Raw genomic sequence first — 13,781 nt, 5'->3', positions numbered from 1 at the left:
AATGAGTATGAGTTCTTATATAAATGACTATAATGTATATCCTATACTTATTGCAAATTCTGATTAGGGTATTTCATAGTCGACTACTGCTAACTGAACTTAACTTTGCCTGCAGCTGTAAAACAATAAAACGCAACAGACGCTGCTGTTCGCAGGAGTCGCAAAGGAACCTGGACAATAATTGTTGCTGCTGTTGCTGCTGTTGTTGTTGTTGTTGTTGTTGCTGTCGACATCGTAAAACTTACTAAACAAGTCTCACTGGTCAAATTCCAGAGACGACATTTAAGGGACCACCTGTCCGGGGGGAAGGTGGAGAGAGATGGAGGAGGGAAAAATTGAGCTATGGAAAACTAGAGTGTGGAAACTTTCGCCTACAACAGCATTAACCCAAATTTGTGGGCACAGCTAACCGCACAACCAATTGTTGCTGCTGCTGCTCTGTGGCTGCTGCTACGGCTGCTGCGGCTGTTGGCTATGGCTCAGATCTAGGGGCAGCCATTGAGACGTCCGTCTTTGCAATTTGTCAACGCGTTCGCCGTGGCGTATATAATGATCATTCATTTAGATGCCAGCCGCCAGATAAGCGGCCCAGCTAAATATAGTATGGATATATATACCTATATACATATGCATATATATATGTATGTGTATATAATGGTGATGGCGAGTGCTTAAGCCGATGTTGCCACCACTTGACATGGTCGTGCAGCTGCAATGGGCAACGGCAGAGACGAGCAGGAGGCGTGGCGAGGAGGTGGTGCGGTTTATCAATGGCAACGCTTTGAACTAGTTTTAGGGCGCGAAAGCATGAGCCTAGCGTCAAGACAGAAGTGGAGGCAGCACAGCCAAGTGGGAAAAACCAGTTTTAGGTCTTTCTTTATTTTTTGGTTCAACGACTGCCAAAGTGAACCCTTTCAACTGTTGCTGCTGCTGCTGCTTCTTCTTCTTTCACTTCCTCTTCTTCTTCAAGTTTATGCTTTGGCAATGCAAATACAAATATTGGCAACAGCTGCCCGCAGGCCACAGTCTGCCCGCATTTATTATACACGCGCACCAGCTCGAGGGCTTGCAACATAATAAAATCGTTGCGTTTTATAGCAACAGCCGGCAGTTGGGCAACATGTTGCCAGCAACATTGTTGCATAGCACGCAAATTTCGCTGCGTATTCGCTATGACACTTTCCATTTTCATCTACTGGCGAGCCCGGCTAGTTGCGGCTGCTTTAATGGCTTAATACAGCTAGCGACGACTACAAATTGAAACTTGGCCACAATTGCTTTTGGCCAATTTTACGCAATTCGCCGCACAGTCAACAATAAATTTGCAAATTGCAAAAATGTGGCGCGCAAATGAAAAGAAATGCAGGTCGCCAACAGCACAACAGCACAACAGCCCAACTGCCAACTGACCGCACAATAAATTCAACAGACTTCCAGCTCCAACTCCAACTCCAACTCCAGCCCCGACTCCTGCCAGCTGCAGCCTCCTCTCATTTTCCTGGCTGCAGCAACAAATTTGTTGTTTAGGCACAGTTTTGGCATTCGCTTCGCTTTTCATTTGTAGTATTTCCAGCCCAAGCCAACCCAAGCCAAGCCAGGCCAGCTCCGGCCAGGTTCCCAGTTGCCGTGTCTGCTGAATTTCGAGTCTCAGCTCTCGGCTCGCCAGCCCGTTTGTTTGGCTTGTAATTTGAGTTTGAATGCGGCTGATTTGACAGCAGCCAACACTTTTGTCTGCCCGCCGCTGGCATCTGTCTCCAGCTGTGACTGCGACGCGGACTGCGACCGCGACTGTGACGGCGACTGCACGTGCAGTGGTTCCCCTTTTTGGCTATCCCACGCCAATCCAGTGCACTGCAACGCCACGCATTCCTTACAGTCCTCACCTCTCTTCTTCTCTCGGGGTACAGCGTTTTGCGCTTTAAAATGCAAATGTCGACGCTCCATAAAACAATGGGGCAAAACTACATTTTAGCATGGTTTACTGGCTGCCAAAGTCGAAAAATCTGCGCAATTAATTTGCGGGGCTAACCGCAACAGCCACTCGCTGCAGCCGTTCCACTGGCACCACCTTCCACAATATATTGACACATCAGCAACTGAGCGCGTAGTCAGCGAACTAGAAATGAAATTGCAATCGCTAAAGCGGATGCGGATGCGGATGCGGATGCTGAAACAAAAAGAATGAATTCGCCTGGTTAAATCATCCGGGTCCTCAAATAAAACGAAAAAAAAAAAAAAAAAAAAACAAAAACAACAAAAGGGCGGCCACATTGTTTTGATAAAACGCCCGCATGGACACACACTCACACACACGCACACAAATACAAATATTCGTGTATATGTATATATACACGCCCATCAGGCAAACGTTTGGCCAGGAGGAAGTCAATGCTAGCGTTACATATGCACAGACAATGCACAGTTATCCTTTGATAGATACAACAACAACAACAACAACTACAACAATTGGCATAAAATGGTGCGTGCTGTGGTTGATATAAGGCGCGCATTTGATTCCCCTACAATACAAAGCGCAGATCTATTTGGCTACTCGGGATACTCAGAAAGATATTTTTGTGATATTTTATTACTGGTATTAAGAGCTTATCTGCATTTAAGAAAATTTGGAAAATTGTCAAAAAATATGTCTTTACAGGAGATCCAATCAGCTCCAGTGTTATTTAAAATATTAGAAATTCTAGTAGCCAATATAATTTTTTTTTTTTACATTTAATTATTATTTTTTATTTATTTATTTCTATTTTTATTTTATTTATTTATTTTTTATTTATTTATTTTTATTTTTATTTATTTATTTATTTTTATTTTTTTATTTTTATTTTTTTTTTTTGTATATTATAAAAACAATATATTCAATGATTTATGATCTTAAAAGCGCAAATTTAATAAAACTTTCAATGAATATTTTAGGCTGGATCAGTCTGATTTATATACCTGATCTTATATTTCAATCCCTCATTCGTCATTCATCAGCTTAAAGCTTTGTGCTATAAATCATTATTAAGTGTTGTACCTATGCCATTCAAATTGGGTATTTGATATATATCTAGTCTATAGTCTTATTTTACACTCATGTTCAATAACTCAAAACTCAAACAAATTCAACGAACGTCGAAATGATCGAAATGCTTAACTGAAACGATCAAAGCTCACCAACATGAATACACATACACATATACATATATTCATACACACAAACATATATACATACAGGCAGTCAGCAGTCCCCCGACAATTGCTTGCAGCGCAGTTTTTTTGGGGGCGCGGCTAGGATAACAATGTCAGCAGTACAACAAAATGACAAACAGCGACAGCGACAGCCCAAGGGCCCGGAAAGCAGACAGCAGAAAAACATACAAATACATACACAAACATACATAAATATATCTCTCACTCTATATATGTGCGCATTTACAATTGGGAAAAAAACAAGCAGAGCCGTCGATTTGTTTGTGTAAGCGCTGTGAAGCGTATTTGTACTTTCATTTTGATGCGCAGTTACAGTAAAAAAAACGAAGCCTTTTTTACGGCGTCGCATAAAAAACAAACTAAAATTGACAGCTTGTATGAATTGAAAAAATATATAAATTAAATATATACACACATATGTATGCAGCCAGCGAATTACAAAGGAAATCGTATTGTTTTGCGGTTTCATAATTCATTTAAAATATGATTTGGCTTTGGCTGTTAAATTTTAAATTTATTTACCACAATTTCCCAGCGGATAGTAAAACCTTTAACCCGCCATGTAATGTGATGTGAAAATATTTTAATTGAGTTTGAATTTCGCCACGCCACAAAAATGCCAATAACTAAAGACGCCTTCTCTCTCCATCTCTCTCGCTCTCTTTGCAGGCCCATAAGTCGCACTCCACTGACGCAGATCTCCTATCTGCAGAAGATACCTACGTTGCCGCGCCACTTCTCGCCCAGCCAGGCCGCAGGCCCTCTGAGCTCACTTGTTGGCCTGCCCAGCAGCTCATCGGCGGGGGCTTTGTATGGGGCGCAGAATGCGGGCATGTTAACCACATCGCCGGTGCCGTTGCAGCGGCACCAGCAATACCTGCCGCCGCACCACCAACAGCTGCCGATGCTGCCGCCTAGTGTTGGCCAGGCCAAGTATACGAATGCCCACCAACAACAGCCGCATCAGCAACAGCAACAGCAACAGCTCCAGCAGCAACATCAGCCGCATCCGCAGCAGCAACATCATCAACTGTCGCCGGCGCTGTCGACACCGTCGCCGCCTTCACTGCTGCACCACCCGGCAGTCAACTGTGGCTCCTCTGCCTCATCGGCGGCAGCAGCAGCGGCGGCGGCTGCGCATGCGCCCTTCCTAGCCGGTCCGCACATGCAGGACATGCAACGGCAATCGCACTCGGACGATGACAGTGGCTGTGCGCTGGAGGAATACACCTGGGTGCCGCCCGGCCTGCGACCGGATCAGGTGAGTGCTCAGCGCCTAGATCAGTGATTTGTGTGCGCCGATAAGCTGCGTGACTCGACGGGCCCGTCCTGGCTTCACTTGACTTCTCACTGGACCTGAACGGACCTGAACGGACCTGGACCTGACTGGCCCTGACTTATTGTGCGTGATTTTGTCACTAAAATAGTGGAGCCCGAGCTGTTCATCGGCGGGCCATAAATCAGTCAGGCGACGAGCCGATAGCAAATGCAGCGCGCATCGCACATCGCGCATCTCTCATCTGCGAGCTGCTCTGACATCGCCTGGCAGCGACCCTCGGCGTGTGGGCCAGCTGGAGCTGTCTGCATATTGAAAATTAGATTGCGCTAATGAAACTCCAACTGCTGCGGCCCACTCGCTCTGCTGCAACTTGTTAGCCATTTCTCAAAGCGACTTTTATGGCCAATTCAATGGCCAAAAAGTCGAACAAAAAATTGTATTTGAATGAGGTTTTTTTTTCAATTATTTTTCCATTTTGTTTCGTTTTTTTTCTTGTTTTTTGGCTGCCTTTAACGCCACATAAATTATTTGCGTAAAATATGCGCCAATGCCAAATAAATCTTGCGCAATCTTTGCCAGCGACCGCGGCGCCCAGAAGCGCACTACTAACCATTTTTTAGGGCCCATTCTGTTTTTTCTTTTTGAACCTAGAGCAGTGACAGATAGCGCTGGCTGCAGGCTGGACCTCGGTCTAGACCCTGCCCAAGAGACTTTGGCAACAACAGTTTGACATGCTGATGGCGGCTGAGTTGCCAGTCGGAATGCATAGAGTCGCGTTAATCCCGCTCAAACTGACGCCGCCTATCACATGTCGAGCTGGCAGACGTTTGAATACCGTGTAAGCGGGGAGTGTAGAGAAGAGGGTGGCTGGGACAGTCATTTGCAGAAGCATAAATATCAGTTGAGTTTGGCTCTAGCTCAGACTGATTCTATGAAAAGGAGATGAGCATTCTTAAGTAGAGATTTCCTCGATCTGAGGCTATAATTCAATTTTCAGAGAACTTGAAGTGGTTTACTGTTAAAGCTAAGATTTTGCAGTCAGCTTTTCCATACCATTCCGTTTCGAGCCTAGTAATAATGCTCATATTACAGATCAGATACCGAAATGGAAAGCCAAATTAGCCAAAGATTTTATTACCTAAAGATTTGGCAGCAGTTTAAGATTGTCAAACTGATTTGTAGATGGGAACGTAGAACTGACAACAGAGTATCAAATAATTACATGACAGAATCAATTTAAGGCTCAATTACAGGGTAGCCCTTAGTCACACATAATTGTTTAGCCAGCTGACATTGCCATTGCTATATTGTATTTTTGGCAAACGCTACAAACAGAATTGAAAATTTATTTACAACCATTTACGTTGACGCAGCATAAGCCATGTGTCTGTCAGTCAGTCAGTCGGACAGTCGGACTGTCGGACAGTCGGACACTCCGTTCGTCCACTCGTCCGCTCGTCCGTCTCTCTCTCCGTCCGTCTGTCTATCACGCAGGCCAGTTGGCTGCCTGGCGGGCCGTTGGCTCAGTCTGTGGTCATTTGCCGGCAGATCGCATGCTTAAATTTCGCGGCACTTGAAGAGACTGAGAGAAAAATAAAGAAAAAGAAAAAACAGAAAAACAAAAACGTGGCCAATAAACTGAGCAGCCGATTGCAGCGGCTTAGAAGTTGACCGTGGCAGCACGTTGCGCACCTTTCAACCTGGCCAAAATGGCCAAATCAACGTAATAAAATCAAAAGGAGAAAATCTTCTAGCCAGCCAAGCAACCTGCTGTGCGCCATTTGACAGGCCTCCAGACTTCATGATGATAATGATGATGATGATGATGATGATGATGACGATGAGCATGATAATGCTGAATCGTTGAAGCTTAGCTTAAAACCCTTTTTGCATGAACTTAGCTTAGAGTTTAGTGTGTGATCTCTAACTAACTCTCCCTCTCTCTCTCTCTCTACCACTCTCTCTGTCTTTCTCTTTCCAGGTTCGCTTGTATTTTTCGCAAATACCCGACGACAAAGTGCCATACGTCAACAGTCCCGGCGAGCAATATCGTGTGCGACAATTGCTGCATCAACTGCCGCCGCATGATAACGAGGTGAGTCTCCGCTCTATCGCCACTACAACCCACTGTGGGTCCCTGGGGTGGCTCTGGCTAGTGAAACTGTCAATTTCGTGGTATTTATTCAAATGTGTGCGCATTTTATCGTGATTGAATGGCCTCGTGTCCTCGCAGCGACAGCTCGAATTACGACCAAAAAGGCATCCAAGTCACTGCCAACAACTATTTTCCCACACGGGCCCAGTTCCCAAATTGTTGTTGTCGTCGTTGTTGTTATTGTTGTTGTTCCTGTGCCTTTTAATTAATCAAGGAAACAAGTGCAACTAACTGAACCGGACAGCCCTGGCGAAAAACCACAAAACTACAACCAAAATAAACAAAATAAACAAAAACTGAATGCTAAAAGAGGAGTAAATCGAAGCATGCATACCCTATGATGAGCTGGGGTTACTGTAAAGAGATATATATAAGACTGTAGAAAAATAGAACAATTAAATAATAATGAGATAAAAGTGAAAAAATAAATAAAAAATATATACAAATATAAATATAAATGAAAAGCTGAAAGCTGTACTTAGTATAATATTTTGTGATTTTGAGGATAGATTTACCAGCAAAATATTATCTATATTGTTTTTTTTTATTTTTTTTTTTTTTAATTATTATTATTTTATTTTATTTTTTTTTTTGTAAATATTCTAAGGCATGATCTATACATAAATAATAACACTATCCACACAAATTCTTCTACCACAAAAAAAGAATAACCTATACATATCTAAGGACAATCTACTATACAAAAATGCTCAATTTGATCAAACATCAATTCCATTCCCAGATATATGTAAAAAATGTAAAAATAATACTTTAAAATTCAACTAATAATTTTATTGCCTTCCACATAACTTATTTATCAGAAATCCCAAGGGTTTCCTTTAATCCCTTTGCTAAACAATATGTTAGTCAAGCTCCTTTTTGCTTAGGGTATAGAACTTAGGTTGAGCGGATTCCCACAGCTGCGTGAGTCGGGGCATATCAGTTACCATTTTAGCATTTTAGCATTTACCACTTTTAACCACTGCCACTAACTGAGGGGTTGCCATGTTAACGAGTTGCTGACCAGACTTTGGCGCTGGGTGTGCGTAGCTATGTACCTGTGTGCGTGTGTGTCTGTGTGGCAAATGCCCAAATTCCAAGCCGAAAGTCAAATCAAATTGTGCGCTGCTTCAACAAAAAAGAGGCAGCCCGGAAAAAAATTTGCATACAACACACAAACGAGACGCTGACCACAGGCCACAAGCAGTAAGAGCAGGAGCCGCAGGAGGGCCGCTCTAGTCCACTAGATGCTAGCCCAGTTGATGGGCAGCCTTGGCTACCGTTCGCTGTCTGCGGTTGTCTGCCCTGCCCACAGGCCACTCGACTTTGAGTTGCAGCTAAAAGCAGACAAACAATCTACGCTCCGTTGTTGACTTCTTGGAAAGATCGCTTCAGCCTGCCCACCGCCAACAACAACAACAACAACAACAACGGCGAGAAGAACAACGAGAACAACTTGAACATATGATTTGGCTGTCTCTCATTCTCTGACTGTCTCTCTGTCTGTCTGTCTGTCTGTGTGTCTCAAGAAACGGTTCTTCTGTCATTGCAGGTTCGTTACTGTCACTCACTGACGGATGAGGAGCGCAAGGAGCTGCGCCTGTTCTCCACACAGCGCAAGCGTGATGCACTTGGACGCGGCAACGTGCGACAGCTGATGAGCGCACGTCCATGCGATGGCGTAAGTATCCAGTAACTGTTGCAACACTTGCCCCGCCCTGAACTTTCATTACAATTGCAATTGCATTTGACAGTGCGACGAGCTGATTTCCACCGGTGACATTGCGGTCTTTGCCACGCGCCTTGGCCCCAACGCCAGCTGGCATCCGGGCTGCTTTACGTGCTGCATTTGCCGCGAGCTGCTCGTGGATCTCATCTACTTTCATCGCGATGGCCGCATGTACTGTGGCCGCCATCATGCCGAGACGCTCAAGCCGCGCTGCTCAGCCTGCGATGAGGTAAGTTTTTTCCCCACCTCCCCCTTCATAGATTCCGACTCCCCCTAGGGGAGAGGCGAAGCCAAACTTTTCGCTCAACGGCTGCAAAACTTTTCGCAGATTATCCTGGCGGATGAGTGCACTGAGGCCGAGGGACGTGCCTGGCACATGAATCACTTCGCCTGCCACGAGTGCGACAAGCAGCTGGGCGGCCAGCGATACATTATGCGCGAGGGCAAGCCCTACTGTCTGCTCTGCTTCGATGCGATGTTCGCCGAGTATTGTGACTACTGCGGCGAGGCGATTGGCGTCGATCAGGGCCAGATGAGCCACGATGGCCAGCACTGGCATGCCACCGACGAGTGCTTCTCGTGCAACACCTGCCGTTGCTCGCTGCTGGGTCGCGCATTTCTGCCGCGACGTGGCGCCATCTATTGTTCGATTGCGTGCAGCAAGGGTGAGCCGCCCACGCCCTCGGATAGCTCCGGCACTGGCATGTACACCACGCCCACGCCGCCGGCGCAGCGCATCCGGCCGCAACAGACGCGCATACCCAGCAGCCACGCCTCCAGCTCACCGCCCATGTCGCCGCAGCAGCAGCAACAGCACCAGGCGAGCTTCAACCAGGCCATGTACCAGCTGCAGAGCCAGCAGCTGGCAGCCGGCGTGAGTATTAGCGAGATGCCCAAGCAGAGCTACGCCACCTCCGATTCGGATGCGGGCGTGGTCAAGGATCTGGAGCAGGCTCATCGCGACTTTCCGGACTACGCCAGCTCGCAGAACATGTCGCCCGGCGACTTCCAGCCGAATCTGATGCCCAAGCCCATGGAACTGCAGCGCGATGGCGTCTACAACTTCAATGAGATGGCCACCAATCTGGATGCCGCTTGGCCGGCTAAGCCGCCTCTGGGCGCCACGCACAGCTACCAGCTACAGCGGCAGCTGCAACAGGTTACCAAAATGGACAACTCCATCACGTCCAGCATGCCCGAACTGGGCGTGGCCGGAGCCCAGCACATGGCACAGCATTTCGCACAGCAGCTGCCGGCACCGCCGCTGCACGCCTCCGCTCAGCAATTCCATGCGTCGCAGCACGAGTATGCAGACATCATGCATCCGCCGCCAGTCGGGGAGCTGCCCGAGCTGCCAACTCCGAACCTGAGTGTGGCGTCCACGGCGCTGCCGCCGGAGCTGATGGGCTCGCCCACGCACTCTGCGGGCGACCGATCGCTGCAGACGCCCCAGTCCACGCAGTCGGCCACGCAGCCGCCGACGCATCCCGTTTCGATCTTGAGCGGCGCCAGCTCCTCCTCACCCATGAGCGGGGAGCCGGGCAAGAAGAAGGGCGTGCGCTTCGAGGGCATACCCGACACGCTGCCCCGCTCGCGCAGCTACTCGGGCAACGGGGCTGGCACTAGCGGAACTGGGGAACGGGACAGAGACAGGGATAGAGAGAGAGACAGAGACAGAGACAGAGATCGGGATGGCAATCGACAGGGACATGGACATGGGCACGGTTCGAGGCGCCGTCGTCGTCGCAAGTCCTCGAGTCATCATCGCAGCGGCAGCGGCCATCGTTCGCATTCGACCACGCGCGCCGATACCTATGCGCCGGCCCAGCCGCTGTCCTCCTCCTACCAGGGTCCGCCCTCGGTGCTGCAGGTGGCCGAGCAGGAGGCGGCGCACAGATCGCCGCGCCAGCAACGCGAACGGGAGCGAGAGCGGGAGCGAGAACGTGACAGGGAAGAGTCCGAGGAATCGGATGTGTGCTCCACCTGCTCATCCAGTTCGTCCAGCTCCGAGGACTACATGATGATGTACCAGCTGCCACAGAGGCGACACTATGGCGGCGTGCGCGTCAGCTATGTGCCCAACGATGCGCTGGCCTACGATCGGAAGCGCAAGCCCGCCGAGCTGGCTGGCGACAAGGACAAAAACTGCATCATCTCGTGATCCAAGCCGAAGGGCATTTTAATTAGCGCTGATTGCGCGCGCGCTTCCTCCTAATAAATGAGCTCTGCCCCAAGCACGAATTGCTAACGAAGCAACAACAGCTGCAACAGCCACCAGGTGGCCATCAATTTACAGCATACACACACACACACACAGGCAAACAGATATTTGGCTAGCAGATAGAAAGAGAGAGAAAGAGAACTCATATCCCGCACTTTTACAAAGCAATAAAGTTCAACTTGAGATTTAAGGCGCCTAGTTATTAAAGCATTCGAAACTACAAATGAAATATGAAAATACGTTAAGGAAGCCCTTGCAGCGAGGGCTCCTCAATACTGTTCCAAATATAGTACATCCTAATTAAGCGAATCAAACTAGCCTAAGTCTATACTTATAAGAAATTCACACAAATTGTATGACTAGATCTAGCCGTAAGACAAGACGTAAGAGTAATATGAAAATCAACTAGACACATAATACAATATACATATATACAATAACAACTTATATTTATAGACTACACTATACCCTACTATATATTTAACAAATTTATATATTTATTGCAAGTTTAAGTAACTATTTACACACACCAGATAAATCTGTCGGATGCATTCTGATTTGGCTAAAGAAAAAACTACAATAATTTATGGTTAAGAACTAATTTTTAATAAAGCATATGAATAAAGAGTTCAAAGCAAAAGAAAACATGGATTTATATATTTTTTTTAATATGGATTTTTTATTTAATTTTTTATTTTTTATTAAAACACATTTTTTTTCTTTATTTATTTATTTATTTTTTTATATTTTATAATGAAGAGATTTTACACTTCACATTAATTTAATACTTGAACTGATTTTTTATTACATTTTAAAAAATTATTCACTGAGCTAGCTTATGCCAGCTCGCAACGAATTTGTTCTCTAATTTCTACTTTTGCAATTCCCTTTGAAATTGATTTTTGTGCAAATATTTGTATAGCCGCCCCACTCAAAGTTCCCCTGCAGCTTGTTGCCAACAGCAGCAGCTAAAGGTAAGCTTAAACCAGCTTAAGAAGCGGGCCGTCAAGGGGGTTGTTATCAAATGCGCTAGTCAAATATTGAGTTAACGCGAATAACATTTGAGCTCAAGGATAAACATTGAGAGTGAGAGAGAGAGAGAGAGAGGGAGATAGAATATACGAGCTGCGAGCTGCGAGATGGCAACAAAGTTGAAGAACTGGCAATTGGAGAGTGTTGCGCTACACACGCAGTCAGGTTATCTAAAATTATGCATCAGATAATGAATATAAATTAGGCGCATGTCGAGCAGAAAAAAAAATAAAAATGGAAAAAAAAACAACGAGCAGTGCCAGCAGCGACTACATGGAAATTAAAATCGAAAATAAAACGATGCCAGTTTTGTGCCAGTACTAATAACTTGGCCGCAAATTATGGCAGGTCCGGCAAGGCGAGGAGGCGGGGAGCCGTGGAGGCGAAGCTGGGGCACAGCAATCACATGCAGGCATGCAACTGCAGCCGCTTTGCTGCAGGGCGTAATTAGCCAATAAAGCAAGCCACTGCATGTCAAGTGAGTCCAGCCATGGAGCAGGAGACAAACAGAGGGAGAGAGAGAGAGATGGGGAGGCGTGGCTGGTGCTGCTGCTTGTTTTGCGGGCACTTGGGCTGACCGTCATTAGAGCAATGTTTGCATACATGTCAATGGGCGCCCTGTGCGAACGGGTCCTTGGCACAACTAGTGTCAGCCAGTTTGTCGCCAGAAGAGCTCTGGCTAATGGGCGCTTAATAATACATGGCACAGCCATTGGGGCTGGGCTGGGGGGAGGGCAGCATTAAATGAGCATCGATGGCCGTTTGCGGCACCTGCATGAGGCGAAACGCGATGCGTTCGAGCGATAAGCGCAAAATTGTCTGCGTCTGGCATTGATAAGCCAAATGACTTGGCGTTAACGCACACAAAGGCGCACTCGAATGTCTGGTCAAGTGCGTCGCACTAACAGAGGGAGCCAAAGTGGTTGAGTGCCAGAGTGCCAGAGTGCTTGAGTGGGTGGTGCTTGTTGTTGTCGTCTGGCCAGCAGCTGCGGGTCTGCTCCCCACTGCCGCTCCCCCTCTCAGCTCTCTTCAATCTTCAATAGAGAGTGCACAACTTTTGCAATTGTAATTTTGTAAAAGTTTCTCTGGCCAGATAGATTTCTGTTGTTAGATGCCATTTTGCGTTTATAATCCACAGCGGTTGACAGCAGCACCGCTCCAAGCGGCAGCAACGCTCTCCCGCACTCACCCACCCACCCGCCACGTTCGACCGGCAATGCGTGCGCCTTTGTGTTTTATTGCATGTCATTTCCGTTTCCTCTGCCCGCGCTGCATACTTCTGATGATTGGTCTGCTACACCCAGTCTGCTGTCTGCTTGGCATCCTGGCTGCAATGCTGGCCATTACGTTTATCCTGACACAAACACACACACGTACACACGCACACAAACACAGTTGTACATCAGATATGGCAAAATTTATATTCGCATTTCCGACGCTCATTTTTATCAAGCCCGAATAACCAAAACCAAAACCACACACACACTCTCTCTTTTCATCTCTCACTCTCTCTCTCGCTCACACACACACACACGCATAGCACGTACAAATTGTAAACGTGCAGCTGCAGTTATTATGTGTGTGCTACACAAACAATCAATCCCATACACACACACACACCACTTGTTTATTCCATAAGGAATGTCACATACACACACACACACACACGCACAACATCCACTCGAACTGTTCTTTTATTGTGACTGGCTGCAGGACATTTGGCAGCGCTTTTAGTCGGCGATTGTTGCTCGCTTTTACCCTGCGCTTTTCACCTTCTCTTTTATTACGAAATTCAAGTTTATTTGCAATGCATTTCGAGTGCACTTTCCGCTACTCAATACCAACTGATGAATCATTCAGCTGTTCTTTAAAGCTGAATGCTGCCAGCAATCCAGGACTTCGAACACTTCTATCAAAGGTAAAATAAAACTACTTTAGTTGTACTTAAATATATAAAGTATAGGCTCAGATCATTAAATAAGCCCTCTACATTTTCTTGCAGCTCGACAACGTGCAAGCATCCAGCTGGAAGTCAACCATATCAAGTAGCAACTCAAAAGGACAGGGCTTTTTAGATTTACAGATTAAAATATTAATATTTAAGTTAGTTTTAATTTAATTTAAATTTAATTTTTAACTCTAATATCAAATAAAT

General features: G+C 46.3%; 1 protein-coding gene across 3 annotated transcripts in view; it reads left to right on the top strand.

Moving 5' to 3' along the window:
* Window positions 1-10,879, top strand: part of LOC6578741 (protein prickle) — an 80,151-nt gene extending 69,272 nt beyond the window's left edge. For all 3 annotated transcript variants that reach the window (XM_002004613.4, XM_032730533.2, XM_015163303.3), the window contains exons 2-6: window positions 3,880-4,471; window positions 6,471-6,584; window positions 8,197-8,325; window positions 8,399-8,602; window positions 8,702-10,879. In XM_002004613.4, the coding sequence (XP_002004649.2) occupies window positions 3,880-4,471; window positions 6,471-6,584; window positions 8,197-8,325; window positions 8,399-8,602; window positions 8,702-10,534 (2,872 nt within the window). In that variant the 3' untranslated portion in view covers window positions 10,535-10,879. The remainder of the gene's footprint in view (window positions 1-3,879; window positions 4,472-6,470; window positions 6,585-8,196; window positions 8,326-8,398; window positions 8,603-8,701) is intronic.
* The last annotated feature ends 2,902 nt before the right edge of the window (window positions 10,880-13,781 follow it).

This window comes from Drosophila mojavensis, unplaced genomic scaffold (genome assembly GCF_018153725.1).
Source record: "Drosophila mojavensis isolate 15081-1352.22 unplaced genomic scaffold, ASM1815372v1 contig_80, whole genome shotgun sequence".
Lineage (NCBI taxonomy): Eukaryota > Metazoa > Arthropoda > Insecta > Diptera > Drosophilidae > Drosophila > Drosophila mojavensis.
Note: the sequence above shows the minus strand (reverse complement) of the source record. Positions and strands in the feature narration are given on the sequence as shown.